The 18,069-nt window shown below is 43.4% G+C and overlaps 1 protein-coding gene across 1 annotated transcript; it reads left to right on the forward strand.

Moving 5' to 3' along the window:
• Positions 1–1,867: 1,867 nt before the first annotated feature.
• SLC13A5 (solute carrier family 13 member 5) lies at positions 1,868–15,629 on the forward strand (the record flags this gene model as incomplete). Its single annotated transcript, XM_082294547.1, has 13 exons — positions 1,868–1,962; positions 3,402–3,509; positions 5,823–5,951; positions 6,740–6,876; positions 7,299–7,513; positions 8,826–8,997; positions 10,146–10,268; positions 10,806–11,018; positions 11,795–11,916; positions 12,189–12,307; positions 13,446–13,607; positions 14,598–14,735; positions 15,501–15,629. The coding sequence occupies exons 2-13, from the start codon at positions 3,405–3,407 to the stop codon at positions 15,627–15,629; spliced, it is 1,764 nt and encodes a 587-aa protein (XP_082150673.1). The 5' UTR covers positions 1,868–1,962; positions 3,402–3,404.
• Positions 15,630–18,069: the final 2,440 nt, after the last annotated feature.

Consider the following 18,069-nt stretch of genomic DNA (forward strand, 5'->3'; position numbering starts at 1 on the left):
CACCTAAAATTCCTCCTGAATGTTTTGGAAGTGCTTAGGCTCTCTGCAGCTCCCTCTACCCAGCTGTCAAACCAGTTCTGTAAAGTAAGCACCCAAAACTTTGTCTGTCCTCTCCTTGGCACAGTGAAGAGGAAGCTCATCGTCAAATGCTATGAAAGAGCTGCCACTCCTGTAGCACCCTCATGTCCAGACAGTGCCAAATGCACCTTTGTTGTAAGCGTAAGGGAGATGGAGAACAGCTGCAATATTTGCCAAATGGAACATGTTCCTCTGTGTTTCTCTGTGCTGATCCCTTAGAGCTATGCTGAGACTCAGCCTGTACTGTAAATTCCTCTTTTCCCCACCTTGATTATGCATTGCACAACTTTCCCACCTGTTTATCTGAATGTAGGCCTCTCAGTATTCTTTTTTTTTGCCAATGTTGTTGCAGCTTGCCATAATACACGATGACGTACTTCTAGCATCTGTATTCAGTCAACTTCTCACCCTCCTGGTCCTTACAATAGAACATGAATTGACACATGCAAACCTTCTGTGGTTTATAAAGTAGTGATGAAGTGTGCAGTGGCAGGATAGCTTGAACAAGGTGGTAACAAGGTCAGAATTTACCTTTCAAGTTGACAGGTTCAGTTCAGTACAGGACTTTGCTTTGCTGCTCTCCCTCAGCCAGCTGCTTTGCTTGATTTTCGCTGAATTCCTAGCAGACTTCCACAGGAACTGTAGTTGGCACTAATTTGATTTCTTCTCAGCAGTCAGCCCTGACATTGTTCATGAACAAATATTCCACATGCACTCCAACAAACCTGCTCTCCTCCTGAAGTAAACCTCTAAAAAAGGAGCCTACTTTAGCAAAAGAAGTAAAGAAGTAAAAGTTGCACATTTCCATGGTCCCGCTTCAGATTTCTCCCCACTGCTGCTTTAATCAAAGTGCTGGGAATGCCTTAAATTTAAAGTTTCTAAAGGCAGCTTATCAGTGCTGGTCTTGATTCATGAAAAGATTACAGTGTCCTAGTGTAGGACCAGTGTCTCAGATAAAAAGATGCTCAAATAAAGGAAATCTAGGCATGCTTTCTTTCAAATCTGCACTCAATGTTTTTCCTAGATATCTCTCACTTTTCAACCAAGCAGCTCTGCCAGAAGCAGTATGAAGTGGGTATTTATCTCTAAGGGTCAGGAACTTACTGGTCTTGACTGACACCTCCCTGTTTCCCTCCTTTTCTCCTTCCTTTTTGCTCTGTAATCTCTTGGGAGGCCTGCACCATCTTCTCATCCCTGTCCAAAGTCAGCTGATCCTAAGAAACCTAGGGAACATTGTGTTTCTCGCATGCCTCTCCCTCTCCTCCCAAGGTACACCCTTTGCTGGTCCAATGCTACATAAGCAGCAGCAGACAGCATCCACTACCTTTCAATCTGGTTCTCTATTATTCAGGTGCTGGTTCTTTTCTATGAGTCTTTCTTTCTCTGTTTTGTTCCATACTGTTGAATGGACTTTGCATGGCACACTGAAGGCAAGTTTGCAATAATTCCACACAATAAAGGAATACTGATTCCCTTTTCTATATTGACAAAAAAAGGACGGAGGCATGAATTAGCTAATTGAATTGCCCGTGGAGTCCCATGTCTCACCCCCAGGCACAGCAAGCAAGTCCCCTTTCACAAGATTAGTACATCCAAAGGTATCAACACATTTGTTGTCTTCCTCTTTATTTTCTTTTTTCTTCACTGCATCTTATTGAAACAAGAAAACAACAAATCATATTTGCACTGGTCTATCAGAGTTAACCTTAGAACAACTCCATTAGAGTTAACTGTTTGCATTTTCTTATTTAAGTGCTTGTAGTCCTTTTTCTTTTTTGACTAGGAACCATTTTTTCGTTGGAGATAGGCCACAGGAATGCAAGTTTTGGCCGATTCCCCACTTTCTTCTAGACTTTGCACTGGTGTGAAGTTTCCTCTGTGTTGGTAAGTTACCCAGAGGGACTGCTCCGAAAGGTTTGAAGATTTGGAATCTGTCCAGATCCGGTTGGCTACTGTTTTTCTTAGTGGGCATTCACTGCTTTTATAAATGAAAAGTAACATTGGAGTGTCTTGTTTTGAACTTCTGTCACTCAAGTTCCTCTGGTCAGCAGAGGATAAAGAGTGCAAGCTGTAGTCAGAGCTCCCTCATTACTTGCTGTGGAATCTGAAATTCTTTATTTCTGTGAGTAACTGCTTGGTAAGACTGTATTAAGAGACTGCAGGATCAAATTGTTGAGATGTGATTTCTGCTGACTTCATTTCAGGTGGCTGTTGCCATCCCAGAAGCAAAACCTAAAATATCAACAATTTGTTTGTCCCCTGTCTAGTTTCCGGTCCCTCTGGTTGTTCCTTTCTGCCCTCTCAGTAGTGCTGGCCACTGTCAGTAGGATCATCCTTTTGGATTCCAAGGCTGCGCTGTAGATGAAGCCACTGAATTCAACAACATTAAAAATAACCTTTCAAGTTAACCTTCCTGGGTTATTTTTAACCCAGACCCAGAGGCACAATGCCTCTCAAAATAATAGCAAAACACAGCCATGCATGCCTGCACAGACCTCTGTTTTGGGGAGACCCCCACTGTGGTTTTCACTCTCCATTTCCCTAAAGGAGCCCAGTCCTTCCTCACCACTGTGTGAATGAGCGAGGGACGATCCTCCCTTGGCGTCACCAGCACCTCCCGAAAGTCCAGCTCCCGAAAGGGGCCGTGTCAGCACCTCGGTCCCTGCACGCGATGCGCTCTGTGAGAATCTGTGATTGCTGGCACCTTTCTGTGGGCTCTGCGAGCAGGGAGAACGTTCTCAAAACACTCTCCCGACTGGTGTGATACACGGCCATTGAGCAAACTTCCCTGGCATGGAGGGGCTGCAGAAGCCCCGCACGAAGGTGGCCGCAAGGGAGGGAGTGCGGGACCGGCCCCTCGCGGGGTCCCGGCGCCCCGGGCAGGGAGGGCGGCTCGGAGCGGGGCCCGGGGCGCTCGGGGAGCCTCGTTCGCTGCCGGCCCTCACCCGCACCGCCTCCCGGGGCGGCCCCGGCGGGGTGGGCAGGACGTGTGACCCCTCCGCCGTGTCCCTCCCGTCCCTCCGCCGTGTCCCTCCCGTCCCTCCGCCGTGTCCCTCCTGTCCCCTCCGCCGTGTCCCTCCCGTCCCCCCTCCCGTCCGTGTCCCTCCCGTCCCCCCGCCGTGTCCCTCCCGTCCGTGTCCCTCCCGTCCCCCCGCCGTGTCCCTCCCGTCCGTGTCCCTCCCGTCCCCCCTCCCGTCCGTGTCCCTCCCGTCCGTGTCCCTCCCGTCCCTCCGCCGTGTCCCTCCCGTCCCCTCCCGCCCCGTACTTAAAGCGGCGGCGGCTCGCGCTGCTCCCACTCGCGCCCTGACCGTGTCACCCCACAGAACATGGCCCCGACGTGCCTGCGGCCCCTGCTGAGGTACCGCTCCTTCGCCATCCTCTTCCTCACGCCGCTGCTGCTGCTGCCGCTGCCGCTCGCTGTGCCCACGCGGGTAAGTGCCTGCGGGAACAGAGCCCGGCTCCTGCCCTGCTGCCCCCCAGGTGATCCCCACTCCACCCGTCTCCGGCCCTGCTCCCTGTGGCTCCCACGGACCCAACCCATCGTGCCAAACAGATGCTATGCATTTTGGGCCAAGACAAACCCGTGCGTAGCTGGCCGGCGCGTTTGAAATTGTCCCGCATTATGTCGTAGCGACTGGAGTGGGCTGAAGGGCAGGAGTGCGTCCTCCAGCTCTCTGCTGAGGCTCTGGTACTCCCAGCACGTTGCTTGCTGACATTCTCCATCCTGATGCAGTCGGGAGCCGGCGCTGTGTTGTATGTATTGGTCAGGATTTCAAATACCATGTCCTCCAATTCATCCATCTTACTCCAGGGATGGCGATGGCACAACTCCTTTGCGTTCAGTGGAGTTACACCAGCATAAAATTGGAATAACCCAGGGAAGTATGGCCTTCATTGTCTTGTAGCCTTCTTGACCAAGTGTGAAACCTCAGTTCGCATTATTTTAGCCTACTAGAGCTTTGGAGACTATTCTAATGCTAAAACCAGCCTTTCTTCTGAGCAACTTGTGTTGCTCAGTCTGTTTTAAAGTACAGGAAAATTTGATCTGTGCTTATAAACCAAATTGCCAGCTCTCTGGTTTACCTAAGTAATACCAACCTGGCCTTTCAGTTGAATGGTGGTGCTTTATATAGTGAGGAATTCCTGACTGTTAAGCTCTACTTTGGTCAAAGCTAGGAAAGATAATTTCAAAAAAAAAATTAAATATGTCTTCAGTTTGCCATTATTTGTAGGCATATTGTGTCATTAGTATAACCTAAGAAATTACAGTATTTCACAAAGGGAAAGTAATACTTCAGTCAGTGACTGCTTTTTCATCTCTCAGCCAGGAGGCAGGTCACTGCATTTTGTGTCAACTGTACAGAAACATCAAAGAGACATTCTGTGACTGTTCCCATAAATCACAGATAAACATAGATATAAGTACAAATACATATTTAATTCCAAATCTTTGGTCGTTTGAATTTGCCATGGTGGTTGGAGTTAATTTATAAGCTTGGTTGTATTTTTGAACTCCACATAAATTATTTACTCTTTAGTCTCTAAACCCAGTGTTTTGAATTTTATTCACTTAGAATTGTTTATCTGTCTTTCATACTAGCAACAGATTAACCACAGTCAGTTCTAGCCCTGCATTACTGCAGTACAGCATGAATTGTATTGTGGGCTCACCTTATATGTATAAAGGGAAGAGACTTCAATAGGATCTCCCTGGTATCTTCTAGTCTCTGAAGAAATTTTTTTTTTCAAAACTTGTACCTGAGGGGAAAAAAATTCAAATTACTTATGAAAGGTGTTTTCTGGTTCTTAAACTTCTCAACAAAGTTAAGAAAAACGCAGCCCTACTTATAAATATCACCTGATGTCAGTTTTTAAATGTCACTGTCACACCATTTATTTTAGCAATAAAGTCATATTTGTTGTATTAAAGTAAAATCCTATAAACACATGCCCTAAATAGGAGCAAATACTGAACAACAGAACACTGACTTCAGCTTTCAAACAGTTCACTGTTAGCTAATGAAGGCTTGCTTCTCCCAACAATTTTTAGAGTACAAACCACGGAAGGCTGGGATACAGAAATGCCTGATTCACAGCCCAAAAAGACAGGTTGCAAGAATTCTAATCTAGGGAATCCCCTTAGCAGGTAGGGACCATAAGATTTGGGAAAGTTGTTTAATACCTCTAATGTGCTTAGTCACAAAAAAAAAAAAAAAAAAAATTATAAAAGAGTTTACTAGTTACTTTAAAAAGCAGAGAACTTTTAAATTATTCAGTGAAATAGTTTCTGAGTTCAGCTGTGTTACAGGACATACATCAAAGACTTGTGAATTTCAGGCAAGCTAATCATCCACACTGGGAAACTTGGTCATCCGTTTAGAAAAATTAACTCTATATTGCTGTTCTTGGCTTCTAGATGTAAAATCTGCTGACCTCAACCACCAAGAGGTAATTGCACACGGTGAACTGTGCACTTACCTCATGGTGAAAGATTTGTTTTTCTCACAGCATTTATATTGTGTGGATGGATTAAAGCAAACACTATGGTCTTCTTGGTCAAAAAGATGTTTTTAGACAAGTGACTTCAGAACATGAGTTAAGAGCACAAGTTTAAGTCCTCATTCAATGTAATTTGTTAAGCTACAGACAGTGGAGTGTGTGAGCCACTTGTAAGAGCTACCAATGTATTTCTTATCTTTAAAAACAGTTTCTAATGCTTAAATGTGTTTTCTATTATGTTGTAGGAGGCCAAATGTGCATATATCATCATCATCATGGCTGTGTACTGGTGCACTGAAGTAATTCCCCTGGCTGTCACCTCCCTCATGCCAGTGGTATTTTTCCCTCTGCTTGGAGTTCAGAGCTCTAAATCAGTAAGGAATTCATGCAATCCAGGTCTGATACAGGGAAATCCAGTGCTCTGATCCCTCATCAATATTTAGCCAACAAGTCTGTATTAGTGTTCAGGGTTCTTATATGGGAAGATGCTGAACTACATAAACATTTGCCCAAACTGTTAAGAGGGGAGGGCTTGAGGTGGTAGAGGAAATGGTCTGTTTTGGGCATGGATCCTGCTGGAGAGTATCCCACTAGTGCCAGCAGTCTGTGTGTTCATAACCTCTGAGAAAGTAGTGCTGACAGATCTGCTGGGAGATCTCAAAATGCATGGGACAAACTTCTAAGAGGATAGATGGCATGGTGCCAGCAGGTATGCTGTGCCCTCTCCAGAATTTATCCTGGACTGTTTGTACTGGAGCATTAGTCCAAGGCAGAGGCTGTATTCAGGTTCTGTAGCCCAGCTCCACTATTGCCCAACAAGCTGGTAAAGGCAGGTGTGGTTGTATAAGGTGCTGAGAAAGCCATTTTGGAGCTTGACATTTCCAGTGCCTTCCATACTTTGAGCCCCCAGCTGTGTTTTAGGAATCCAGTGTCATTTTGCACAATGATGCACAAAGAGCTCCTGCACAGGCAATTCAGCAGTTACACAGGTGATCAAGGGTTCAGGAAACTGCAGGGAGCTCTCAGGCAGCAGCTGCCTCTTCTGCCAGGGTTGGGTGGGGTTGGGTCCAGTCCATGGATTTGAGAGGGTAGTAGGCAAGATGCACTAGGGAAGCAAGTAAGAAGCAACATTTGGGCCCGACTTACCTTCTCTGTCTTTCAGGTTTGCTTGCAGTACCTAAATGACACAAACATGCTCTTCGTTGGAGGGCTGATTGTTGCAATTTCTGTTGAACAGTGGAATCTTCACAAAAGGATTGCACTGAGGGTCCTTCTGATTCTTGGGGTGAAACCTGCACTGTAAGAGTATTCCATTGGTTTTTTCTTACCTCTTACCTCAGTTTAGGAGAGACCTAGGGATAATGTTTAACAGTCAGCAGAGAAAGGTTCCTTCAAGAACCAATTGAGCTGTACTTGCACAGTTTTCAGAAATGAAGTCTAGCAACAGGAATAGTTTATTTGTCCTTTATCCAAAACTAGCATCTGACTAAATTGTAGAGGCTTGCCATTGGGGACAAAATTATGACAGACTTAATCATGCACTGGGATTCCTTCAGTGAAGGTGGCAGAGCTGTCCTAGAAGGGAGTCTGATCCTGCTCTGTATTACTGGATGCTGCACACATCCCTGTTGGGCTCTGCTCTCCAAATTACAGTGACTACAAAGCTTAGCAGCATCTGTTCACTCTCTTCCCCTCTCCTCTGCGTTTTTCTCTCTTTTCAGCCTCATGCTGGGATTTATGGTAGTCACTGCCTTCCTGTCCATGTGGATAAGTAACACAGCTACCACTGCCATGATGGTTCCCATTGTCCAGGCTGTCCTGGATCAAATGGACAACACGGAGTATGATGTGACCATGATGGAACAAGCAGCTGGGCAAACAAATACAGTTATTGAGCTGGAAGAAAAGAGCACATCAGAGTCCACTGCAGTGCATGGTAAGGGCCTGCTCACCAAAAAGCTGATGCTGCTGAGCTTGCTACACTCACAGCTCCCCAACCTAGGATTGCTGTGTACCCTATCCAAGGAAAGAGGATGGTAACCTGACTGAAACCCCCTAAATACATAACATTTAGGTTTTACAAAATAGCTTCCAATTTTGATGGCTGCCATTTTGTATGCTAGTGCTAGATCCCAGACAGGTTGTTATGGTCTTTCCTTTGAGCTGGAGTCATCCTCCTACAGTTTCCCCAGACTTAACTGCCTGTTTAGGGAAGTGAAAAGCATATCCTGTGGGAAATAACCATCCACACCCCTAGCATCCCACTTTCTAAATCTTGTGATTATCAGTGAGGATTCAGCTTCTAAGCCATGTAGGGCTATTTGAAAAAAATCATGTGAACACAATCTATTTTGGTTCAAGGGTAATAAATATCTCTTTATTGACCAGATTGTATGTGGAGGTGGGGAGAAGAAAGAGGACTACTTTAAAAGCCACGTGGAAAAGAGGAACTGGTGTAATTTGACTCACAGTAGACAAACTGCTCTTGTGTGTGATCTTACCCTGATCTTACCTCAAGGTCCTCTGCCAATACTGTGGTTCTGCAGTAGGTTTTACTTCATTTGAAATATGTGCATAAACTCAGTCCCTCTCATTTCGCTGCTCTGCTGTGCTGTTACAGAGGGCTATATTATTAAGTATGATTAAAGATCAGATCCCAAGTGTAGTGAAGATAATTAGAGTGTGCAAAAAATACCCTTTGATATTGTTGAGTTGGTTGTAATTGACATAAATTCTTTGTCCTGCTCCATTAGTCCAGTCAGACTTCAAGATTAGAGTGTTAGCTTCAGAGAACAGTGGACACAGCAGTAAAGTTTCATGGTTATTGTAAACTGGCATAACATATTGATTAAGTTATGCCAAGCAAGGATTTGGGTTTCAGTGGGATTTTTTTCTGCCTGTATTCATATCTGTTAAAGCTAGTTGGGTTCTCACTGTGGGATTGGAATGGTTCCAGTGACTACAATATTTGGCTGGTGGTAAGCCTCTCTGTGAAATAAGAAATTGCTGATGAGGAACTGTGGCACTGATGTGGACAACAGCGTCCTTGGATCATGTAAACTCAGACTGTCAGCCTCTTTCTTCAGCTCCTCATGAACATTAGTCCAAAGTATTTAGGGACATGTCTGTGAGTTTTTAAATTAAAATAAATGGTACATACAAACTGGAAGCACTGAGCCTACAGGCCCTATCCTGAACTCTCTGCCTTTCCAGTTTTACCTGAGGCAAGTAATTTTCTTTGTGTCTAGCCATAAGCAATGGACAAGTCCCTGATGACCCCAGATCTTCTGAGGAAAAGAAAATGAGGAAGCGTATATGCAAGGGAATGACACTTTGTGTATGCTATGCTGCCAGCATTGGAGGAACTGCAACACTTACTGGAACAGGACCAAACATGGTACTCAAAGGACAGATGAATCAGTAAGTCATTTTTGCTGCTTCTTTTAGTTATACTGTCGTACTGTTTCTGTGACCAGTTGACTGGCCTTAGATGACAATTTGAGTTGAGAACTTTAAGCAATAAGTTGAAGAGCTGAGAGTGAGAAATGTGTATGAAGAGTTGGGCCTCATTTTTTTTGCCTCAGCATCTTTTAAAAGGAGGCTTTGTGATGGAATTATAGGTCTTCTGAGAAAATTGGAAATAGTTGTTGGCAATCGACATGCAAGTGGTTGATTATGAGATATTGGTTCTTGTGTGTCCTCTTTTTCAACTGAAATACAGCACATCAGATGAGGAACTGCAGTAAAGAGCACCAGAAGAATGTAGATTACTTATAAGCACACTGAAGAGCGCTAGAAGGAACTTGGCCCCTCCTATAATACTCTTCCTCCATACTGTGCCTGTGGAAATTGTACAGTTGTGTTGTACTCTCATTGCTAAACTGAGTTTGGGAACTGATTTCCATGACACCCAATCCACAGTGGAAATTTTGCAGACTCAACATCAGTCCCTCAACATGGCTTCCTTGTTTTGAAAGGACTTCAGCCTCAGCTGCTACATTATCTGTTGGTTTTAATACCCAGCTGGAAGTTTGCTATTGATATTTTTCCTCCGATCATTATTGGCGGACACAGGGAAGAACAAAAATTGCCGTTCTTAAAACACTGTCTTCATTCTTTCAAGCCAACTAGCAACTTTTTCTTCTGTTGAAGGCAGCAGAAGTGCAGGTATTAATTTCAGGAAAGACATTTCTTGCTCTCTTATTAGAATGAATTGGGAGGAAGAAAAAATATCCTGTCTTGGGATAAATGAGCAGGTGTGCTGGAAGTGAAAGGTACCTAGGATGTATGGGAGATCTTTCAGCCACACTTGTCTGACTGAGACATAAAGTATCAACATAAGCTCCTATATGCATCAAAGTAAGACACGGGGAAAATTAAGGATCAATTGAGTTCTCCTCTGAAATCAGGCTGTCTTCCTCCTGACTTCAGTTAGGCTGTGGATGTTGCCTATGATTGCTTGTAGTGGTTGTCCTAGATGTACATGTATAATTGTCACTAGCACATATTAAAGGGAGAGTAGATTACTAAATGTTTTGACATTCATACAGAAAGTCATTTCTTTACAGGTTATACCCCAACAATAATGATATTGTGAATTTTGCTTCCTGGTTTGGATTTGCATTCCCAAACATGATCCTGATGTTGGTGCTAGCTTGGCTTTGGTTACAGTGCTCCTTCATGGGACTCAAGTGAGTATTTATCTACACAGTATTGTGTAAACCCCTCAGTAAATTAGTGCAGATCAGCTTACTGAGACATCTGGGTAAAACAAATGCACTGACAAGTTATTAATTTGGTAGCAGAGAGCAGGTCCGTTTCACAGAAATTTTGAGGTCTGGAAACCTTTTGTGTTCATGAGAGGTACACTAAGGCAAAAGCCTTATACATTCTTAATCTTCAGACAGAATTGCCTTTTTATTTTTCAATCTCTCATCTGTGAATTTCAGCCCTAGGAGAGCTGGCAAAGCTGGTTTGCAGCCATTGATTCAAACCTGAGTTTTTCATCCCGGGTTACTCCAAATTGCCATCCTTTGATAGATCCCATTCTTCTGTGAGAACTGGCGTGTCCCCACAAAATACTTTGGCACTGTTGTAATTTCTTTATTTCTGGCCTCTGCTGTAGTCTGTGTCTGTCCCCAAGAGTGATAGCTTCAGAGTGATAAGGATGTTAAATCCCTCTAATATGTTCATACTCACAGGGGTTTTTTTCTCCATTTTTCTTAAAGCTTTAAAAAAAGCTGGGGCTGTGGGACAGAGAGAACTGCCAAAGAAAAAGCTGCATACAATGTGCTGAAGGCAGAAATGAAGAAGTTAGGCCCTATCTCTTACGCTGAATTCAATGTCCTCCTTATGTTTGTATTGCTGGTGCTCTTGTGGTTTTCCAGACACCCAGGCTTTGTAAAAGGCTGGGCCACCAGGCTCTTCCCAGAAGGAGAAAAGTAAGTTCTTAGGTGTTTTTTCCATCTTTTACCCTCTTGGTTACTAAAAAGATTCCCTTGCTCATATGTTCCATTTTGAGTGTGGGGTCATTAATTCGAACTTTACCTGACTTCACGTTTGCTGGGCTTGATCCAATGGCTTGTACATGACACCACCAATTATCTATGATTTGACAGTTTGTGCTGCAGTGAAAAGGCTGGAGACTGAGACATGGAGCAGGCTGAACCTCCTAAAGGAAGAGAAAATTCTGTAATGCTGGTCTCAGTCACACTGACATACACCTTCGTATTTTGTTTTTATGAGCTCCAATCAGTTGCAGTGACATTTGAATATTTGGTAATATTGCCTCTAACTAATACCTTAGAACTCACTGGAAAATTGATTTTGTGCTTTGAATGGCTTCTTTGCATAGTGTTCGTGCATGGCATGTTAGGAACATAAAATACATGTTTATTATCATTCAGGCCATTTCTTTAGACGTCCATCTTTGAGATACAACTGTTGAATCTTGGCTTCAGCACAGAGAAGGAACCCTGCTCCAGGAGGGATGAGTTGTCATCCGGGACTCTGGTTATTAATGTGTATTGTAGTTTGTTTCTTTTATTACTGTGTTTATGTTATAGCAGGTCTGAGAGACCTCAGACATGAGCTAACGACCCATTTTGCTCAAGCCCCAGATGGGATGGCAAAGATCAGTGACTAGAGTGCTGGAAGGCAGCCCTTTTCTAGGAGAAAGATGTCCATTTTCTAACCTATATCCTCTTTTCTTCATTAGGTATATCACTGATTCTGCTCCTGCTGTGTTTATTGCCCTGCTACTGTTTATCCTTCCTGCTCATAAGCCCAAATTCATAGCCTGGAGTCAAAGCATGTCTGACTCTGAACAGACTGAAGAAGGTATTTAAAAGAGGGATTGTAATATTGTGAAACAGCTAACCACTCAGCTAACAAGGCAGAAGCATGCACTGGATTTGCATGCAGTTCTTTAGAGCAGCTCACCTATCTCACTTGTTGGGCAGGGCTGGGGCACAGTCCGTGCTCACGTGTGTTACCCTCACCCTGTGCAGATTTGTCAGTTATGTGCATCTGCCCACTGGTATCTTATAGAACAGGAGACAAAGTGTCTTCGCTCTCCTAAAACATGTTCTACTTTTCATTTCTCACTTCAGATATTAAAAAGCCATTTTTATCAGCCCCGCTGCTAGACTGGAATGTGGTTCAAAGGAAGATGCCCTGGAGCATTGTGCTGCTGCTGGGAGGAGGTTTTGCTTTGGCTGATGCAAGCGCAGTATGTCCTGACATCTGTTTTTCTCTGACTCAAAGGCGAACTTCCCTGGTTTGTTATCTAGTCCTGTATTACTGGGCATGCACCCAAAGCCAAACCCAGTAGAGAAGTTCAGATCTGGAAGCAGATCTAAATTAGCAAAAACTGAGGAGAGGTGAACACTTGTGAGTCTTTTTTAGGAGTTTTTGTGCTCTGACCAAGTTTCTTTAATTTATCTTACCTCTTTGAGACTGCCAAGTAGGTTGGGATCTTCACTGTCTGGACAGTCCAGGAAAGCATCCTTTCTTATTTCTGTAATCATCCCAATCCCAGCCATGGCTAGAAAAATAGAAGCATAGATAACACTTGTAAGATTTTCAGAACCATTTGCAGTTTGTTTAAAGGTTATATATCTTCAGACTTAAACCAAAACCACTTTCAGAAAGAAAATCCTGGGTTGATGCTGTGTTCATAAATTCACAGAAAATGCAGCTAAATTCCCAAAACAGGAAGGAATCTTGAGGTGAACCACATTGTTTCCTTCACCGCTGCTAAGATGCATCTAAATCAAAGCAAGCCTTAGATATCAGTAGGGCCATACTTGGGGGAAAGTCGTGTTCACATCTAAGTTTTGTGGCTAATTAGGTTTAAACCATGGGGCAAATTAAAGCTCTGGGGGCTTACTTTCATCTACATACATCATACATAAATTATTAAAGCTCCAGAGCGTTAAAAACCATCAAGTCAGAGATTTTGTAACCTGTTTGTATCAACTACTGACTGTGTTCCTACAACAGAGCATTCAGACAGATTCATAACCTTCAGAAACCCTAGAAGAAGTTTCTGGGCCATACATTAAGTTTTTGCAATGGCCTCAGAAATAACACTTTCTGTTTAGCAAGAAAACCATAATTTTGTAACCTAAGTGTGAGCAAGTATTTGATTTCCAGAAGAATCAGAAAAGTGGGATACAGTATTATGTCTAGTTGGCAAGGAATTTCTTTCCATTTTTGTGACAAATCATTGTACTTTCCTGGATGGTGTTTGTATAATTCAGGACTCCTTTAGCGTTATTTGACAGGAATGTTGCACATAACATGACTTCCCTGCTTGTGAGTCAGGGGTTCTAAACCTCACTGAAACTCACTTTTTTTCTTGTCAGAACTCTGGGCTCTCAGCTTGGCTGGGTCATCAAATGACTCCACTGGGATCTATCCCGCCGTGGGCCATTGCAACAGTGCTCTCCCTTATTATAGCTGTCTTCACTGAGTGCACCAGTAATGTGGCCACAGCCACCCTCTTCCTGCCTGTCTTTTCGTCCATGGTAAGACTGCTTCCATCCTGTTGTCCTGTCAGCTGGAAGATCAGAGTTAAACTGGGTGGCAAAGCAATATTACATTTAATGTCTTGGATGTTGCTCCAGTGTTTCCTCACTTAAAAGGAAGCCACGTTGTGCCTTCTGTAAGGTGTGTGCCTTCTCCCTGGAGAAAGTGAAGTCCCTTTTGCAATACAGATCAGCAAACATCAGTTACTTTGGTCATTTTGAACCATCACTTAGAACTGGAAAAACACACACACACAAAACCCAAACCAAAACAAAATCCAGCACTTTCTGATGATGCCTTTGAATGATGCATCTTCACATTTTGTGCTAAAATACACAAAGTGGTAAGCCTGATTATTAGTAATGTGGCATTTCTCATAGGAACCCAGAACAATTTTAAAACTTCGGGAGGAAAACCTGGTAAGTTTTGCTGCCTTTTCTGAGCAGATTCGAAACTGTGGCATAAAGAGAAAAATAGGTTACTTTGTTCTTTATTTGGGAAAGGAAAAGCACTTTGTTCTAGACTATTTCACCAAAGTAAAATTACCCCAATCAAGGTACTGAGCTATTAGTGACTTAAATTGGCACTTAAGTTTTGATTCCAACAGAGTTTATGTAAAGTCTTAGAGTGTCACTCCATGTGCCTAGTAATTATAATCCCATTCCTGTGTTCCCTGGAAAAAGGGTGGTCCGAGGTCAAAGAAAAGATTGTTGGATATATTTGACCAGAACTCCAAATTATACCATAGAGCAAAACAAACAACATGAAAGAATCAAACCTTGTTTTTAAGTATCATGGGACAGGAAACAACAGCAAAGTTATGTTTAAGCACATACAGATTTCAGAATAAAATGTTTGTAAATTATTCTGGTGATGTAATACAAGGAAACAAAATAAGCCTATGTATCTCAGTGGTCTGGGGTAGATTGATCCTTTATACTTTTCTTTTCAAACACCTCCAGAGTGATATTCTCTCCATTTCATTTCAGGCTGCATCTGTCAAGATCCACCCTTTGTATGTTATGCTGCCTGGTACTCTCAGTGCTTCATTTGCCTTCATGCTACCTGTTGCAACACCACCAAATGCAATAGTGTTTTCTTATGGCCACATCCGTGTTTTGGATATGGTAAGATGCCTTGTCTCTTATCTGAAATTCTCCATTGCTTTCTTCCTGAAATATGGTGAGCTTAATTTTCTTTGCAGAGTGTTTCCATAGTACCAGGAAGCTCTTACAGGCTGTAACTACTACCCTATGCCCCTGTCTTCTGCAGTGTTAATATTGTGATAAAAATTTGCGTCTCTGAAGTAACAGAACTTTTCTCACAGGCTTTGGCAGACATACAGACCGGCCCAAGTGAAATGAAAAACTGACAAATCATAAGTCTCTGAAACCTGAAGGGTTAAAGTGCGGGCATGCTCTGCAGTGTTCTGGGGCTTTGGCGAGTGTCTGAGGCCTTGTCTCCATTGGAGCTGAAAGCAGAAGGCAGCAATCAGTAGCCCTTGGCTCTGGTCCTCTGATTTTCTGCCAGACCACACAGGGCAGTTTCTGGGCGGAACACACAAACATTACTGGTTTTCTAACTGGACACTTGAAGAGGGCATAAGCAGTTCTCTAACTAATAAGAACAACTTATTACACATGCCTTAAAGCTCCTAGACTCATTATATACATAGCAAAGTGCTCAAAGACTTTGCAGAGTTCCCTGGTATCTCCACCTAAGCAAGAGCATAAGGCAATGGATACAATGGCTATTTCTGTGATTTATATGACCATCTTTCTTGTGTATGTACAAGTAGGCCTTGCTGCAGTTTGCTGTGCTGGTGTTTGGGTGTTGCTGGTTTGGACTTGCTGTGCTGGTGTTTGGTTATTGTTGGATTTTTTTCCTCACAGGTTAGATCTGGAATAGTGATGAACATCATTGGAGTCTTCTGCGTCACACTGGCCATCAACACATGGGGAAGACCTATGTTTGACCTGGACACATTCCCAACCTGGGCAAACAGCACAACAAATCAGTGAGCGGTGAAGAATTTGTGTGTTAAACAAGGAAAGGACCCTTACTACTCCCTATTGCCTAAAGTCCTGTATAGAGTCTCATCACCACTTTAGATCCAGTGTTGGGTGTTTGCTGCCTTCCAGCAGTCACACATCAGTTCAGGGTTGAACCAACCCAAACGTGCTCCAGTTGTGCTGGAGCCAAAAGTGTTTGCAATTATACAACCTTAAGGATCATGTGTCGGGATCATAAGTATGATCAAATGATCCACTGTTCCTCCAATCAAGGTCAAGAATTAGGATTTATCAAACTTTCAATAAAGAGAGGGGAGGCTGTTGGATGAAATGGTTTGAACTATTATATCACTATATGTACTTGTAAATCATTAGCATTGAACATTGCACTCAGGCAGGGGCTGAACATTCCTTACCTATTCCTTATATCTACAAGTCAGCAACTGTACAGAGAAATCCCTGTTGTCACTGGTCTAGTGAAGAAGGGGTATGTGATGTTATGCTATCTTATGTTTTAGTTGGGCCGCAGCCATGTGGTGGGATCCTTCCAAGTCAAAATCCAGCACGCTTTCTCTTGGCTTGTTTTCACTCCTAAGTCTCACTGCATTTAGATGCCTTTATTGAGGGTTGAGATAACATAATTCCATGCTGATCATGATTCAGCTGATGTCTCGGACAATGATGCATTAAGGCTGGCTCTGTGCTTCTTGCACTGTGGCAATTAGAGGGAAGGGAGCCTTTCCCTCAGTCACATGTGTGATTTCACATGCCAACCAGTGTTTTCTGAGTGCCAGCCTGGAGATGACTAGTGGCCCATAGGACTTCACACCTATTGCAGAAGTTCCTGGATTAGCCCCTGATGTGCCTTATTAATTAACTCTGGAATTTTGAGCAAAGTCAAGACATGAGAAAGACTCTAATTGATGACCTGGAAAAAATTTAGGGATCCAGATTTTAGTGCTTGTGCTGGCTGACAGCAGTGGGAGTTGTCTTGTGTACTTTGGAATTCATGTCTTGTGAGAAAAGTAGTTTGTAATAGTTTGTAACCTCTTTATGCCATTTCCGTTACAGAAGTAGTCTACAGAATGATTGGTGTTGGGCTGGGTGTACTTCCTCAGTGGTACATGGATGCTTTTCCTTCAGCCCTGGGGATGGAGGCGGGTGGGAGGTAAAGCTGTGTCTTAGAGTAGAAGGATGTGTGGGTATGACCTGGGTTTTGCTCCCAGACTTACTGTGTACCCCCGTGCAAGCCAGTTCACCTCTTTTTGGCTATTTCCCCTCCTAAAGAAGATGTTATGGAACCTATCTACCTCACCAAGGTGTTGTGAGGACATAAGGGTCAAATTCTGCACCCATGCTGATTTTCCACCTCATGATAATGGGTGCAAGGTGTTAAGTTACAGAATCATAGAATTCTGTGTAGAAGATCTGGCATATAGCATAGTATTGTGTGTAGGATATTCAGTAGTTCTGTTATTAATGTGAATGTTCTTTATGGAACTGGAAAAACACATTTTTATGTAAAAGTGAGGGAAATATTTATCCACAGAATGACCAGGTGCTTTTTTGAGCAGAAAACTGCTTCAAGAATTGATTTTCTTGCCTTTATCTTCTGTGCTCTTTCAGGGTGCTTAGCACCATAAACTCTCTGCTGAATGTTGTTCCCGAGTGCCACCAAAGGCTCCCTGTCTACCCAGCTGGCTGCATGTGGTGCAGCCTCATACTTCTTCTGGGGAATGGTGGAGCATGTGGATAAGCACACTTCCACTTGCAGGGTCTATCTAAGGAAGAGGCCAGTTCTAGTGCCAAGAAGTGGCTTGCTCACAGATATTTGTCACCACCTGAAACTTATAACAGTATTTGTTTGAACAAAGTGAAACCAGGAACAGCTGAGCACCTTCTGTTCTGTGGCAGTCACCACTTAATGCTGATTTGCATCTCTAGGTATCTAAATGCATTTGAGAAAGGGACTTTTTCTGCTTTCTGATGGAGTTCACAGTGTGAGAAGGAACAGGTTATTGCTTCCAGATACAAGGTGCTTGCTCTGCTCTGTCTTACGAGTAAGATACAGGGGAGCTTGCATAGGTAGATGACACTGAGCTTGGCTATCTCAGTTCATGCAAACCAAAACTCCTCTAAAACTGCTTCCAGCTAAAAGCTGTAGGACAGCACTTCACTGTCCTGTTTGCCGAAAAGAATGTTCTGAAAGTTTCTTGAAGGGGAGAAGTTGCCCTCACCTCAGCTAGGGAAGAGCTTCACTCTGTTGCTGGACGAGAAGGAAGCAAATGCTATTTTCATCAACAGTCACACAGGGTGATTCATGGTCAGGAGTGCTGGGGCAAGGGAAGTGTGCATGTGGGGTAATAAAGAGTGTTGGGTTTATTGTAAATGTGATTTACTGGATGTGTCACCTCTCTGTACTGTTAACAGCAGTTTCTTTTTGAGACGC

Source organism: Coloeus monedula (genome assembly GCF_965178545.1).
Source record: "Coloeus monedula genome assembly, chromosome: 20".
In the NCBI taxonomy this organism is placed as follows: Eukaryota; Metazoa; Chordata; class Aves; order Passeriformes; family Corvidae; genus Coloeus; species Coloeus monedula.